At 51.7% G+C, this 14,231-nt stretch overlaps 1 protein-coding gene across 3 annotated transcripts in view; it reads right to left on the bottom strand.

Moving 5' to 3' along the window:
* Positions 1-14,231, bottom strand: part of BSN (bassoon presynaptic cytomatrix protein) — a 95,714-nt gene that overhangs the window by 14,968 nt on the left and 66,515 nt on the right. For all 3 annotated transcript variants that reach the window (XM_087743899.1, XM_087743900.1, XM_087743901.1), the window contains one exon: positions 938-1,372. In XM_087743899.1, coding sequence (XP_087600025.1) covers positions 938-1,372 — 435 coding nt within the window. The remainder of the gene's footprint in view (positions 1-937; positions 1,373-14,231) is intronic.

The following is a 14,231-nucleotide window of genomic DNA, read 5'->3' as shown; positions in this document are numbered from 1 at the left end:
GGGCACTGAGAGGACAGGAGCTTCACCGGCAGCAGCCATGGAGGATGGCCGCCTTTTAATGAATAATTTCCCTGACTGACAGCCCTGCAAAGCGGCCTTCAAAAGCAGGGTGGCCCCCAGGATCCTTGTTAGATGCCAGCAGAAATAAACAGGCCGTTTTAATTGACGTTATAATTAGGCAGTGCGGGGGCAAGCCTCAGAGCTGCAGGGAAAGCACTGTCGCGCCTGGCCCTGGTGCTAGCAGCAGGGCCCGTCACCCCGCCAGCATGGGGACACCATGGACCTTATTTGATTTTGGAAGTGCCAGGAGCCTTTTCCCCGGGGGCTGCACAGCAGCATGGGGGGCAGCTGTCCCCTCCCGGCTGGTGGGGACCTCCCACCTCATCCCCTCCCCGCAGGGGGCTGTGCTGGCTGCTGCTGGGATGGTTTCTCATGCGGGAAAACCATCCCAACGCACCCAAAAGTTTTCCCAAATTGTACTAAGTTTTAAAAAACGTGGGACGAGGAGCTTGAAAAATGCCCACTGTTGCAACATGAAATGTTGTGAAACCAGTTTTCCATTTAATGACAAATTCAATTGCCCTTATATTGTTTTAAAACAAATCCAAAGGCCAAAGATGATCTGAACTATTGCATTATGCCCAAATTGATGTAATTCTAATAAAGAGAAGGCAAATACCAGCATGCTGCTACAGAGAGTGTGAAGTTCCTAAGCGGTCTGGAAATGCTGAGACAGCAGCGTTTGAGCTCACCGTTTCCCAAAAGGCCATTTCCCGAAGGAAACGGGCTTGGCATTGTGGTTTCTGCTCTGACTTGGAATAAACCCCCCTGTTACTGAGCATGGCTGCCAGCAGAGGCACAGCTCAGCACCGTGCCAGGCCTGGGCGGGATGCGGTCCCCAGGGATGCTCGGAGCCGGACGCGTCCTGAGACCTCACCTCCTGCTCCTTCACCCGTGGCGCCTCGGGGGGTGCCCGGCTCTCCTTGCTCTCCACCTCCGGTTTGGGGGTCACACTCTTCCCCTTCAGCGCAGCGCTCTCAGGAGCTCTGGAAGGCTCCGGGGCAGCTTTGGGCAGCGGCTTTTCCTCTGCTGGCACCAGGGGCTTCTTCTCCGCCGGGGCAGGGCTCGGGGTCCTGCTCTGCTCAGCAGCCCGCAGGCTCTTTGCAGGTGAGGGCTGCCGCTCGGGGGGTGCTGCTGGCTCGGCGGTTGCCGGAGCAGGTGCTCTCTGCTGCTGGCTGGCAGCTGGTGGCTGGTGCCGTGGAGAGCCGGTGGGCGGTTGCTTTGGGGCAGGCAGCGGCATTGGGGCAGGGTCGCCAAGGCTGCCTTCGAGCAGCCGCTGAGTTTGGCAGTTCAAGCACAGCCATTCGTTCTTCTGCAAAACACAGAAAGGAAAAGTGCTGTTGAAACTCTGCAAGCTTCGTCCCAGCAGGGACCTCACTGAGAAGTTCAGCTGACGGGACACATGGTGATGGTGCAAAGGACTCAGTCCGTCCAAACGAAATAACTAGCTTTGGAGAGGCCAGGCAGTGAGCAGGCAAGCACTGAAACGCCGGTGCGGGCTGTGGAGGAGCTGCACCCTACAAACCCATCTAGAAGAAGAGAGCGACCATCCAGCTTAAACCTCCCCCTACCCTTGCCCAGACCTCAGTGATGTTCAGCCAGAGGGACCACGGCTACAACACAGGGATTTCATACTCTCCCCCACAACACCTCAGCATCACCAGCTCTTTTCATCTCCGGTCTTGCCGGTATTTCAGTTTTAAATGAAGTTAAACAATGAAGGCAGATTACTGCCGTAGCTTAGCACTTCTCAGGCTCCACACAGTTTCTTTCTCACTCTGATTTGTTTTTCTTGATACAATAAAGGTTTAATAGCATAATGATAATACTTAAGGATCTTTTTTTCTAGCTTATCAGAAAATACTGGGTACACAAGTACGCAAAAATTTCCCAAAGATATTACCCAAAGTACATGCTGTGCGGGAAAAGAACAAAACAATCTTGTCTAGTGAAATTCTCAGCAAGAGCCGTCGTTTTATGGCCTGGAAAAAGCAGCTTGCAAGAGGGGCTGTGAGTGGCAGAGAGCCTGCGGGGCTATGGCAGGGGGTCTGCATTTTCTCTTTCTGGCTTTTCTTTCAGCAGCCCAGGGGCTCTCCCGTGCCAGGGAGACCCTGCCGACAGTCCAGCACCCTGCGCTTCAGTCTGAACCCCCGCAGCAAATCACTGTGCTGTTACAGCCTCGGATGGCAGAAAACCAGCGAAGGGATAAGTGAATTTTCCCGAGCCGTGGGAGAGCCCCCAGCCCTGGCAGCAGCCAGCACTGTGCGGAGCCATGCGTACACCGCGAGCACAGGCTGTGCTGCAGCAGCCCGCGCAGCATTTGCCATTGCATCCCAGCGCTTGCTGCAGTGAATGCCTCCAGCAGCAGGAGCTGCAAGCTGCCCGGCTCCTACATGCACATGGGGGGGGCAAGAAATCCTGCGGGGAGACAGGAGGCAAGCAAAGCTGCTCGTGCCCAGCAGGAATATCTCTGTCAAGCCTCTCTGAGCTTTTGGTCCCCGTCTTTAAGAGACCTCTGCAGCCCCACCAACACCCAGCACAGACACTGTCACGCTGCTGGATGCTAAATAACAGGGGCTCAGTAAAGATGCTGTGCCTAAGGCATCTCACAGCCCCACGCTCTGCCAGTGACAAATGACCCATCCCTCTCCTGCGGTCCTGCAGCCTTGTCAGCTCGGTGTTTGGTTATCCCGCAGCACCTCTGCTCCCTCTCAGAGGCATGGGCTCTGGAGCAGCTCCCCCATACGTCTAATTTGGCTGTGGGCGTTTCCCAGCTAACACAGTCAACGGGATTAAGCTGCCCCTGAGAAAAATGCAAACATTTGACAAATGGCTGATTTGCTAACTGCTAGTAAATCCCCATCGAGATTAAACAGATCTCATGAAGATAACAATAATTAGGCTGTATTTAGTGCTTTACATGTCCAAACCGTTGGGTGCTCAGGAAGTCAGGGTGCCCCTCGCCAGGGCGGTAAGTGGGTAAGGAGCTTATGTCAAAGGCACGGCGGCGCCTGTCTGAGTCTCTGTGCTTAAAGATGCTGGAAACCATGGCCCCAATCAGGATGGGGATGGGGGCTTGCTCAGCGCCGAGTTGTGCTGCCTGAAGGTGCACCGTGGTGGCAGGCATGGGGGTTTTAACCACGCGGAGCGCAGGCAATGGGGAGCCAGGGCCAGTGAAGACTGCGGCGTGCGGGGAAGAACAGCATTGTACGGGCGATACCGCTGGGATGTAGAGTGGGCTCCAGGTGAAAGAAAGCATCAATAATTAAAGAGAAGGATGAAACCAAAGCGCGCTTGAGATGCCGTCTTAAATGAAGAGGCACTGGCACGGCGGGCATGCTGGAAACCAGCCAGCTGGGCAGGCAGCGGGGTGAAGGCGCCGGGGGGCTGCCCAGCCCAGCCAGGTTACCAGCTTACACACCTGGGAAGGTCACTGCCCTGACCCCTCAGGCTCCCAGCCTTCCTTACCCCCAAAACCACCGGGATTTGAGAGGAGTTATGGAAAAAGTAGGTTCCTGGAGAGAGAAACAGTGCTCCTGTGGTCATTAGGGGCAGGATGGAGCCTGGGGTGCAGGGAGCCGCCGGCCAGTGACCAGCGACCAAGAGCGAGCAGCTTAGTTCAAGGCATCACATCTGAGCAGTAACAACTATCCCGGTTTTTAATTGAGCACCATGTGAGCGGCACTGGGAAATGCAGGATGCAGCTGCAATTCCTGCAGGCTCTGCTGAAGGGGCAGCGATTGCCATGTGATGGCTGCCTGCGCTCCCTCCTGGGGGCGAGAGAGGATTTGCAGCAGCCCAGCTCGCAGGGGAGACCCCAGGGCTGCTGCTGCAACACCCCGGGGCAATATGTGGGGACGGGACATGGGGCTGGCAAGCACTGGGGGGTTGCGTGCATGGGGGTGCGTCCAGCACCCCCTGAGCTCTGGTATCCACTGGCAGGTGGCTACAGCCACGCTCGCCAACCTCCGCTGGGTTTTACCCTGCAATTGTTTTAATTTACTAATGGGCGACAACAAAACTGTAATTAACTAAAATAGAAGTCTTCCTGTGTAATTTTGGTCAACGTTACCACTTGGCAAGCTAATTAAATGCTGAATCCCCCAGTGCCGCTGTTTTGTTTTTTTTTTTTAACGACAGAGCCAGCGAGCTTCAGCATCACGGTTGCACATGAACCCCGTTCACCAACTCGGAGGTCTGAGAGCCTTGGTGGGAGCCGGCAGTGCCAGAGTCTTCCCAGGCTTCCCCGGTTAGCTCCTGGGTGCCAGTCCCACCATCCCGTCAGCCCCAAGACCCTCGCTGCAGCCTCTCCAGCTTCTGGGTGATGCACGGCCATGGTCTTCATCCCAGCGCAAACCGCTCCCCGCAATATCATCCCTAGGACTCTGCCCGGTTATTTATGTTCTACAGTACTATTTTACACAATCAAAACGATATCTATTAAAATACCAGGACAAAAATCTGTACAAAATAAGATAAGCAGCATGAGCTATAAGTATCTCGCAAGCCAGATCCCATCTCTCAGCATTAAATGCGGTGAATCTCACCAGAATATTTCATTTATTTGCTGACAAGTACTGTGCAGGGCTCATCACTGTGACAGATGGGTGCCTGGAAAATATGGAAAACACTTCTGGTATCTGAATCAAGATCCAAATTAACAACAAGAACCTCATAAAATCACTTCTCAAGCACTCCTCTCAGCCCCACTTGCAGGAAACCTCCCCTTTAGGAGGGCTCCTGACATCCAGACACCTTCTACGCCCCCTCCTGCAGCAGAAGTGGGGGCATTGCACTGTACGATCCCATCTCCCAAGCACTCAGCACCCTGGTGCTAAGAACACCCCACCTCTCTTCATACTGTGGATGGGTTTTAGCACGGTTTTAAAGGAAAGGGACTGAGTCATGCTTGATTGCTGGATGCCAGAGCTGTTTCAGGCCCATCTTGGGCAGTGCCTGGGATCTGGCTGGCAGGTTCTCCATCCTCTAAGTGCTCCTGTGCCCTTCCCTCCCCTCAGCAAAGATGCTCTCTCTGCCAGCAGTCTCCCCGGGCGAACCCCAGTGCTCATTCGTTTTGCTCCTCGGATGCTGCTGCCCAAGCACTGGCTGATGCTCTCTCCCCCTCGGTTTCAGCCTGTTTCCACAGCTGAACTATCCTGAGCCCCTCCAAATCACCTCCCTGTGGCTGGAGGCACCCCACAGCTCTGCCAAACCCCTTCGACCAAGCCGCTGCAGTTTTAGGAGGCGACGGGGAGAGTGCCAACCCATGCCAACTGGCGCTTCTCCAGGATGCTCACCTACAGAGGGGAGGATGCACATCCCGGTCCTGACCACGACGAGTTCACAAAGCACATTTTCAACCTCGTGTGCCATCAGCGAATAACCATGGGCCTGGTTTTACCTCCGCCCCAGCCCTTATCTCTCCTAGGAGGCTGAGGCAGTGATGGGATTTGAGACGAGGATGAGGAAATGCGCTGCGACGGCTGAAGCGCCAGAGATCAGGAGACAAGATGGAGCAAATGCAGGAGATGCTCGTCGGAGCTGTGCCTGTGGTCGGAAGAGACTGGAGAGGATTCAGCTGGCCCCAGTGCTGGGAGGGGTCCAAGACCGAGGGGGATGTGGAGGCAGGGGGCAGGCACAGGCAGCCCTGGGGAGCCGGGGGGACAGGCAGGGCTGGCTGTGCACGGCCAGTGGTGCATGCATGCATGTTCACACACCGCCACAGGACAGCTGCGTCTGGGATGGGGCAGGGCAGAAAGCACAGGCTGTGCTGTTGCTCCAATGGTGCCTTTTTTCCCCTAAAAACACCCTCAAAATCCCACTCAAGCTAGATGCAGAGCTGCCTTCACTTGTGCTTGCTAACTGCATTTATGCTGGCATATGGGTGCTGCTTCTGAAGTTTATGCATGCATATATATATCTCTATATCTATGTATATCTATATATTTATATTTATATATCTATTTAAAAAAAATCTGTAAATAAAAAAGAAGCATTAAATGCAACTCAAACACCATTCAGCAGATCAGGTCGTGTTTCTCAAGCCCAGCTGGCCACATGCCGACGCCTGCCCAGCCGGGGAGCAAGAGGGACCAGTGGGCTCCCTGGGGAGTCGCTGTGCATCCTTCCCGCTGCCCGGCGGGAGGCTGTTGCAGGCAGCGCAGCAAAGAGCCCGCATTCCCCCAGTGTAAAGCCACGGGCTCCTGGAACGGTCCACAGGGAAAGGCAGCAAGGGGACTGCACACACCTCCCGCAACCGGGTTTCCTCAGCTGCCAACTGCTCCAGACTAATTGACTTCATTACCATCAACTGGGCAAGTATTAGAGCAACCATGGTTCACAGATTAGCCCAGCTGAAAACCACTACAGTTATTTCAATCCCTTGCTAAATATAGCATTTGACTAAGCAACCTAGTGATGTGTTTTCCAGCATCAGCCTGTTCTTATCTGTTCCTGTGGCCTCTCTCAGGCTGATGGAGCCAACAGTCCCTCCCCAGCTCTATTTTAGATGTGTGCAATGTATTGGTGGCCTTCACACTGCAATAATGTGATTAAAAGCAGCGCAGGGTAATGAGCTTGCCTGGATGAGCTCTGCATCGCAGGGCTTGTTTTCTGCCTCCCATCTGCTCCGCTCCATCCCTCTTCCTTCTCTGCGCTGGGACCTCTCCCGATTGGAAAAAACACACAGAGAAGATTGGAGAAGCCACAAGTGATGGCTGAGCCCAGAGGGAAGGGAAGGACATGGGCAGCGGCAGCTCCCAGCCCCGGCTCCACGGCAGCCGCAGGGGAGATGCCATGTCTTGCACCAACGCTCCCTCCTCTTGCACCCAGCCGCCGGCCAAAACTACCCAGAGGTGACCTGAAGCAGGAGCAGCAGTGTCTGCCCTACCGCCCATCTCCTTTACCGGTGCCATGGAGAGGAGACGGGGAGATGGACAACAGCCAGGTGCCAAAGTGGCCATCGCAGTCCTGTTCCTGCGGCACCTGGGAGCATCCTCCACCCTCGGCCCTCCCTTCTCCTTCCCCCTGCACATGCCTCACGCTGAGGACTTTTTTTCTTCCCTGCTCCTGGCCATAGCAGGGATGCATCAGCCCTCAACGACACAGCCCAGGGGTCAGAGAAATAGCACCCGGGGTGTTCACAGCCTCCCACCCTGCAGTTCGATACAGCGCATAGCCAGCAGAGGATTATTCCAGCTGAAAGTCTTTGACTGATGAGTAATAGCAACACTCCCCTCCGCTCGCCTTCGAGGAATAGCTGTGCTCTTGCCAAGTCCAGCTTATTCCACTGCAGCAGTCGATGGCCGGGCCAGTGAACACCGCCACGACAGGGAGAAAGCAGCGCAAGCCTCTGCAGCAAATGTGGTTTCCACCAGCATGGCCAGCCTGGACCACCTGCAGCTTCTTGCCCAGCTGCAAACCCCAGCAGCCATGCCCCGGGGTCAGGGCATTGCCTCCTGTGGCAGACATGGAGATCTGCAGAAAACTGATGGGCTTTTTGGGGTGCTGACCTGTGGACAGGGGCATACGCTGTTCTGCTCTGTCTCCTGAGCTGTCCCATGGCTCCCAGCACGGGTCCTTCCCAAATTTGGCTTGATAGAGGCTAGAGGAAAAGGCCACCAACTCTTCCATGTTATTAAGAATTGTGGTATTAGAGTCAAGCTTAGACTACTTTTCCATATTATTATTTCACTGTCAGGCCCAAATGATTTGATTCCACGGAGCTGGGAAACAAGCTTGTCTTGAAACACCTGACTCGAATGCCAAAGGGTCAGTTGGGTAACCAGTTTGGATCGTCTGGCTAGGACCCCAGAATAAAGCCCCCCCCAACTCTGGCATCCAGCGGAAGCACCCACAGCTGAGCGGCTCTCAGCACAGCCCAGCTCTGGAGCATCCCAGCACCTGCATCCTTGTGCGGCCACAGCCACCAGGCTCCCCCAGCTCGCCTCTGCCCCCTGCCCATCTTCGGCTGCCTCCAAAATTAGGGCAGCTGCTGCGGCAGGAAGCACCTTCTGTATTTTCAGAGCTTAAAAAAAAAATCTTTTCGAATGGCAAGAATGTTTCTAAGTCAAAGGACTGAAACTATTTTGCAATCAAGGAAGCATATTTTCAAACGAGCCCGATTGCAAGAGCCTGGGTGCTGTGTGGGCTGTGTGAAGGGGCTGCTAAAAAAGGGTACACAGCTGTCCAAAATTTGGAAACCAGTGCTTTTGCAGAATATATATAGACATCCCTCCCCACTCAACATATTTCCTTCCAGTTCATTAGATAAAAAAAAAAAAAAAAAAAAATCAGTAGGATATTGAGGAGAGCACTTGGATGCTTTTGGCTTGTCTAAAAGCCATAGGACCAATTCCCAAGGCTGCGGGTGAGCATCCATCGCCCTGGGAATGGCCTAGTGAGCATCGGTGCCACTGCCATGCTTCTGCAATAACACAGACATCCAGCAATAAACCAGCTGCCCTCAGGAATGGGAAGCATCTCCCAGCACAGCAATGGCGGTAGAGATGAATGCAAGCCAGTTTGCCTCAAGATGGTGAGGAGGTGAGACACGGAGGCCAACCACCTCTAGGTGGGACATGGGCCATCTTCTGCTTTACTGTTTGAAGAAGAGAAGACTAGTTTTGGGGCTAGATGTGACCACCAGAAATGTCTATCCTCACTCAGACCCAACAAGTTCACCCACCACCTTCTGCACCAGGCCATCCCTCAGCGCTTTGGTTCAGATAAAATACAGCCTTGATTTCACATGGTTGCCACTCCTGGGCAGCAGCTTTGATACTCATTTATCTCCATTATTTCCAATCTGGATGCGCTCCCTTTTTTTCCCTGCCATTGGCTACCACCGTGCATCTTCTGCTACCTTGACCGTTACCCGATGTCCCCTTCTGCAGTGAGCAGGTGAAGATAAAGCTGCCTCTGGTGTGGGACAGACTCAAGACAAAGCATCTTTACAAAGAAGTGGGAGAGACGACATGTCCAGGCTGGGCACCTGAGGGTGCCATCGCAGGAGGAAACGCACGAGCACGGCACTGCGTATTTAAGAAAAAGGAAAATCACAAGGAGTAAGAAAAATAGGAGGAACAAGAGAGCAAGTCTCAGACACTGAAAGAGCTTTTCGCTTTCCTTTTCACTGAACCTTACTATTTCTCTCTGTTTTATCTCAGAGAAAGAGCTAAATTAGCTACCAGCTCAGTTCTGAGAGACTGGATCCAAATGGATGAAGAATTAAGAAGATTTTCTGTTCACAGTAAAATCCAGCCAGCGGTATTAAAGCAGCAGAGGGTTTGGTCTGGTTTTCAAAGATTAGCTATGGCTGTCCCAAGGAAGACAAGCTCCGATTTCCCCATTTTACTCCAATGTGACATTTATAAAGCTGTCTGAATCATTTACAGTCGTTATAGACCAGACTGCAATGACCATCATTTAACCACGTAGAAGAGAGGGACGTGACTCTTCCTCTGTCATGTCCCAGCTTCCCATCCCCTCCTGCCCACACAGAGACCAGTTGCTCCCAGTGCACCCTCCCCAAGGACCCCGCTGGGTGCCTGCTCCAGCGCTGCCAGCGATGCACCCGCTGAGAAACCACATCTTCTCAGCTAGCCCCACCACCAACATCACGACTCAGCTCTGCATCCAGCACTAAAACCCACCAGCACAGAGGCAGGAGTCTATTTTTCCCCTACCGATAAAGAAGTAATATATTGTTCATTTTTGTTTGAATCGATCCAGCCATGCATTGTAATTTACTCCGTGATGTAGTACTCCTTAACGAGATTTATCAGCCTGCCAGCCAGCCTTATCTTTAACAGTCTCCATTATCAGGATGTATTTCTCAGCCAAGGTTAACAGCAGCAGGAGGATCTCCGAACACCGGCTGCATGATAATAATCCTGCAATAATGCCCAGAAGACGTATATCAGGTCCAGCAGAGCCCATACCCTGGTCACCATGGATCCTAACTCCCTTCGGTGCACTGGCATGGTGTAGGTACAAAGTGTTTCTCGTGGCCATGCTGCTATTTCATGCATACGTTTGATGAAATAACCGTGTCTCTTCAGGAACCGTTTGAATTCATATCCGGAAGATTTCAAGTTTGCAGCAAAATAATGCTTGCTAAGAGAAACCTGGCAAAAGTCTGCAGAAAACAAATGTAATATTCTATTCGTTCTTCCAAAAGAATAGAAGAAAATCCAAGAAAAGCTAAGTTTATCAGAGAAGTCTTATTTAATCAAAACCTTGGTTTTTCATAGGCACCAGTGTTGACTAAAATATCCAGCCATCCAACTAGTAATTTTTTGCATCTGATAAAAGTAGATTCAAGCTGTCTGATTGCTCTCTTTTAAATTGCAAAGAGCCCCAAGTGTCTATCAGGCAGCAGCCACTCACTTCCAAACCAGAAGAAAATCTGCATCTTCAAGAGCTTCAGCTTCCTTCCCATTACGAGCTGTTCAGTCCCCAGTCCCCTCGTCCCCAAAACAGTCCAGCAGCAGCAAATGGGGTTTGAACCTATTTCATGATCACGATGGATCGTTTTCAAAGTGCGCTGGGGAGACATCAGTTCTACAGCTTGGAAGCTGAGGACATCACAAACCGATGTCCTGTGGTACCTGCACAGTCATATAATGCTTTCAGAACTTTAAAAATAACTATAATATTTTCCCAGGAGATAACCCTACATCAGCAGAAACTGAAAACCCGACATGGAGGTGGCCAGGGGTACCCAGGGCTCCACCGCTGAGACCTACCAAATCCACCTTCCCATGGTCCTGGCACGCACCACCGGAGGAGACATCTACTAACACTTGTCCTCAGCTCTCCCAGGCCCTGCCAGAGAGCAGGAGGTCACCTCCAGGCCTTCCTGGCTGTTTAGCACTTGGAAAATAGGGCACCAAAGGCTAAGCCTTCACCTTTGGGTTGAGAGCAGCCAGTGCTGTGCAGACACAGGCAGACATCTCAGGGTAACCATGACCCCACTGATTTCAGCCCTTTGCCTTCTGCTCTTTCTTCATTCTGTTCTGTTTCTATTTCTATGGCCCCCAGCAGGATTTTTACCCTGAAACATGTGTGTTCCTAGAGAACTGGAAGCTTTGGTTTCTGTGGGCAATGCTGTCTGACCCCATTCAATGACTGCTGCTTCAAAAAAAGCCCATATGCCCTCTTCCAGGCTTCAAGATTGTGAGTCCCGATTCCAGTGGCAGAAATATTTTAATTAAATGAACTACCTTTATGAAATAAATCAAGTGATAAGCTTGAAAAATTAACTCTTATAATCTTTCATGCTTCTGTGCAGGTCAATAAACTATTACAGTAAAAGGCTGGGAAACGTTCTAGAAACATGGGTTGTTACAACAGAGACAGATGAGCCATTTTACTCCCCAAATTATACACATCAGCATCTTTCCATGCTCGTGCCTTGCATGCCCTCTCTTCCATCCCCTCGCCTGCTGCCCACAGCAAAGCTGGAGCATGGCCAGCAGCTCCCACCCTCTCATGTCTGGCTCCAAGCCCTCCTCATTGGGAGAGCATTTCCCTCCCTGTCCTCACCGGCTGTTCTCATTCCATCCGATTCCTGACTCCACCAAAACGCCTAAAATCTGGGCTGGAAGGGCACGCATGGGGAACCCACGAGTTGCCTACAGAGGTGGTACGTGTCTTGGTGGGTCCAACATAATTTTCATCATCTTCAAGACTTAGTTTAAAACTTAAGCTTATTTTCAAAAAACCCTTATTTTAACTTAAACTTATTTTAAAAATAGCTGATAGGCCCCCAGCTGCTCGTGGTGATTTGATGGTGCCAGGTCTCTCTGCAGCTGGGAAGTAGGAACTGGCTACAGGCGCTGGGGTGGAAGAGCTGAGATTTTCCGTCTGTGCTGGTTTTGGCTGGGATAGAGTTAATTTTCTTTACAGTAGCTAGTATGGGGCTATGTTTTGGATCTGTGCTGAAAACAGTGTTGATAATACAGGGATGCTTTCATTATCGCTGAGCAGTGCTTACGCAGAGTCAAGGCCTTTTCTGCTCCTCACCCCACCCTACCAGCAAGCAGGCTGGGGGTGCACAAGAAGCTGGGAGGGGACACAGCTGGGACAGCTGACCCCAACCGACCAAAGGGATATCCCATACCATATGATGTCATGCTCAGCATATAAAGCTGGGAGAAGAAGAAGCAAGGGGGGGACATTCGGAGCGATGGCATTTGTCTTCCCAAGGAACCATTACGCATGATGGAGCCCTGCTTTCCTGGAGATGGCTGAACACCTGCCTGCCAATGGGAAGGAGTGAATTAATTCCTTGTTTTACTTTGTTTTGGAGCGCAGCTTTTGCTTTACCTATTAAACTGTCTTTATCTCAACCCATGAGTTTTCCCACTTTTCCGATTCTCTCCCCCATCCCACCAGAGGGGAGTGAGCGAGCGGCTGTGTGGGGCTTAGTTGCCGGCTGGGTTTAAACCATGACACCATCTCAAGAGTAAATGCAGCAAGAATGAAGCTAAGAAGCCAAAACAAAATGAAATGTTGAGGATCACATTAAATGGTTGCTTTAAAAAAAATAAAAAAATACCCCACATGAATCTTTGCTCAGTTGACTATGGATCTGCGAAGGCATTTCTTTCCCCAGCTGCCCTTTTTGCTAAGGCAGACACATGCCTGTGGGACCTCTTGGCTCCCTGAAGCCACAGGAGGAACCACCTCATGCAAACCCTTTAAGTAATTTTAGAAGATCCACTTCAAGAGCAGTTTGGGGCCACTCCAGAAATCTGCTCCTCTGAAGGCTGGCAACAGTCATCTGACTTCCAGCCTGAAGAAAAACCCAGATTTTTTAAAAACATTGCTGCCTAGTTCTAGTTTGCTCTTCTTTTCCTGATGTCCTATTTGCTGTCGGCAAACTGATGACTGTTGGTCATACTTAACAGCTCCGAGTAAATCAGGAAATTATGTAAAGATGGGAATTTCACAGCTCCTTTGCAGACAGCGAGCCCTTTTGGTGCAGCGCGGGTGTTCGTTGCTGGCAGCTAGCGGGATCTGCCGCTGCAGCCCACTCGTCCAAGCCTGTGAAAGCCAGAGAGCGCCGGGCTGGCGCTCAGCCACGCTCATCCCAGGTGGTCCAGCTCCAGAGCCTGGACGCGGCCCCAGCTAGGACAGAGCCACAGGCAAAATCACAGTGCAGGTCCTATCCTTACACCCGTGTTCATGCTTTCAGGGGTTATTCCCAACCCAATACCTCATTTCTTTGCCAAACTCGAGGGTTTTTTGAGAATATTTGTTCTCCAAGTCAACCAAACCCCACTGAAATCAATACTTTTCTGCTTCAACAAGCTTAGGACCCAGGTGCTCTTTGTGCTCCAAACAATTAAAAATATCCTAACCAAAAAAAAAACCCAAACGAGACTCATGTCAGAAATCAGAGACTGCCCGCTCGTTATCTCCCAGTCACGGCACAAATTAGGGCCAAAAGCTTCTAGTTGTGGCATGGGAAAACGCGAAGCATTCAGAGATGCAATCTGAAGAGCTCAAAGCAGACCTCTGAATTAAAAACGCACTCTTATCACTCCCAAAGGTGTCTCTGTTTTCCCCAAATCCTCCCTATGGGTTCCAGCATTTTGTTGTACTCTTTGCTTCAAGCAACTCAGGGCAATGAGGTCTCCAGGCTAACTCTGCAAAACGTCTTCTCCCCACTTCCCAGACTTGCCTTTCTTCTTGGTTTTGTGTTGTGAGAAATGTAAAAGCCAATGCAGGACCTTGCTCTGCCGTGCCACTTCTGCTGCAGGGCACCAAGCGACTCCTGTCTCACCCTGTCCTGAGCATTCGCTTTGTCGGGTGCAAAGGAGCTCTCAGAAAATCTACCTTTGAGGTGTTTCATCATGGCAAGGAAGAGGGTGGTGAAGGTCCTGTATCCATTCCCCTATGGTCACTCCTCTGCAAGGAGAGCATGGGACAGGGCATTGAGGGACAAGAAAGGCATGAAGGACTTGGGCTGTTCTCCACTGAAGGTCTCTTAAGGTTCATTTCATTTAACTGTCTAAAAATTGGGCAGCTGGTCTCAGCAAATCATCATTTGCCCCGGCTGTGAGATGAGCATCTCCAGGGCAGGGAGCCAAGACCCTTACAAGGAGTCACCCTCAGTGAGTACCACTCTCTCTCCATCAGTGTGGAGAGGTGCCTCCACCATG

The sequence above is a fragment of the Nipponia nippon genome, unplaced genomic scaffold (genome assembly GCF_047370975.1).
Source record: "Nipponia nippon isolate SJK-2023a ecotype South Korea unplaced genomic scaffold, ASM4737097v1 scaffold_9, whole genome shotgun sequence".
NCBI classification, from domain to species: domain Eukaryota; kingdom Metazoa; phylum Chordata; class Aves; order Pelecaniformes; family Threskiornithidae; genus Nipponia; species Nipponia nippon.
The sequence above is the reverse complement of the archived record's forward strand: the minus strand, read 5'-3'. Positions and strand labels throughout refer to the sequence as shown.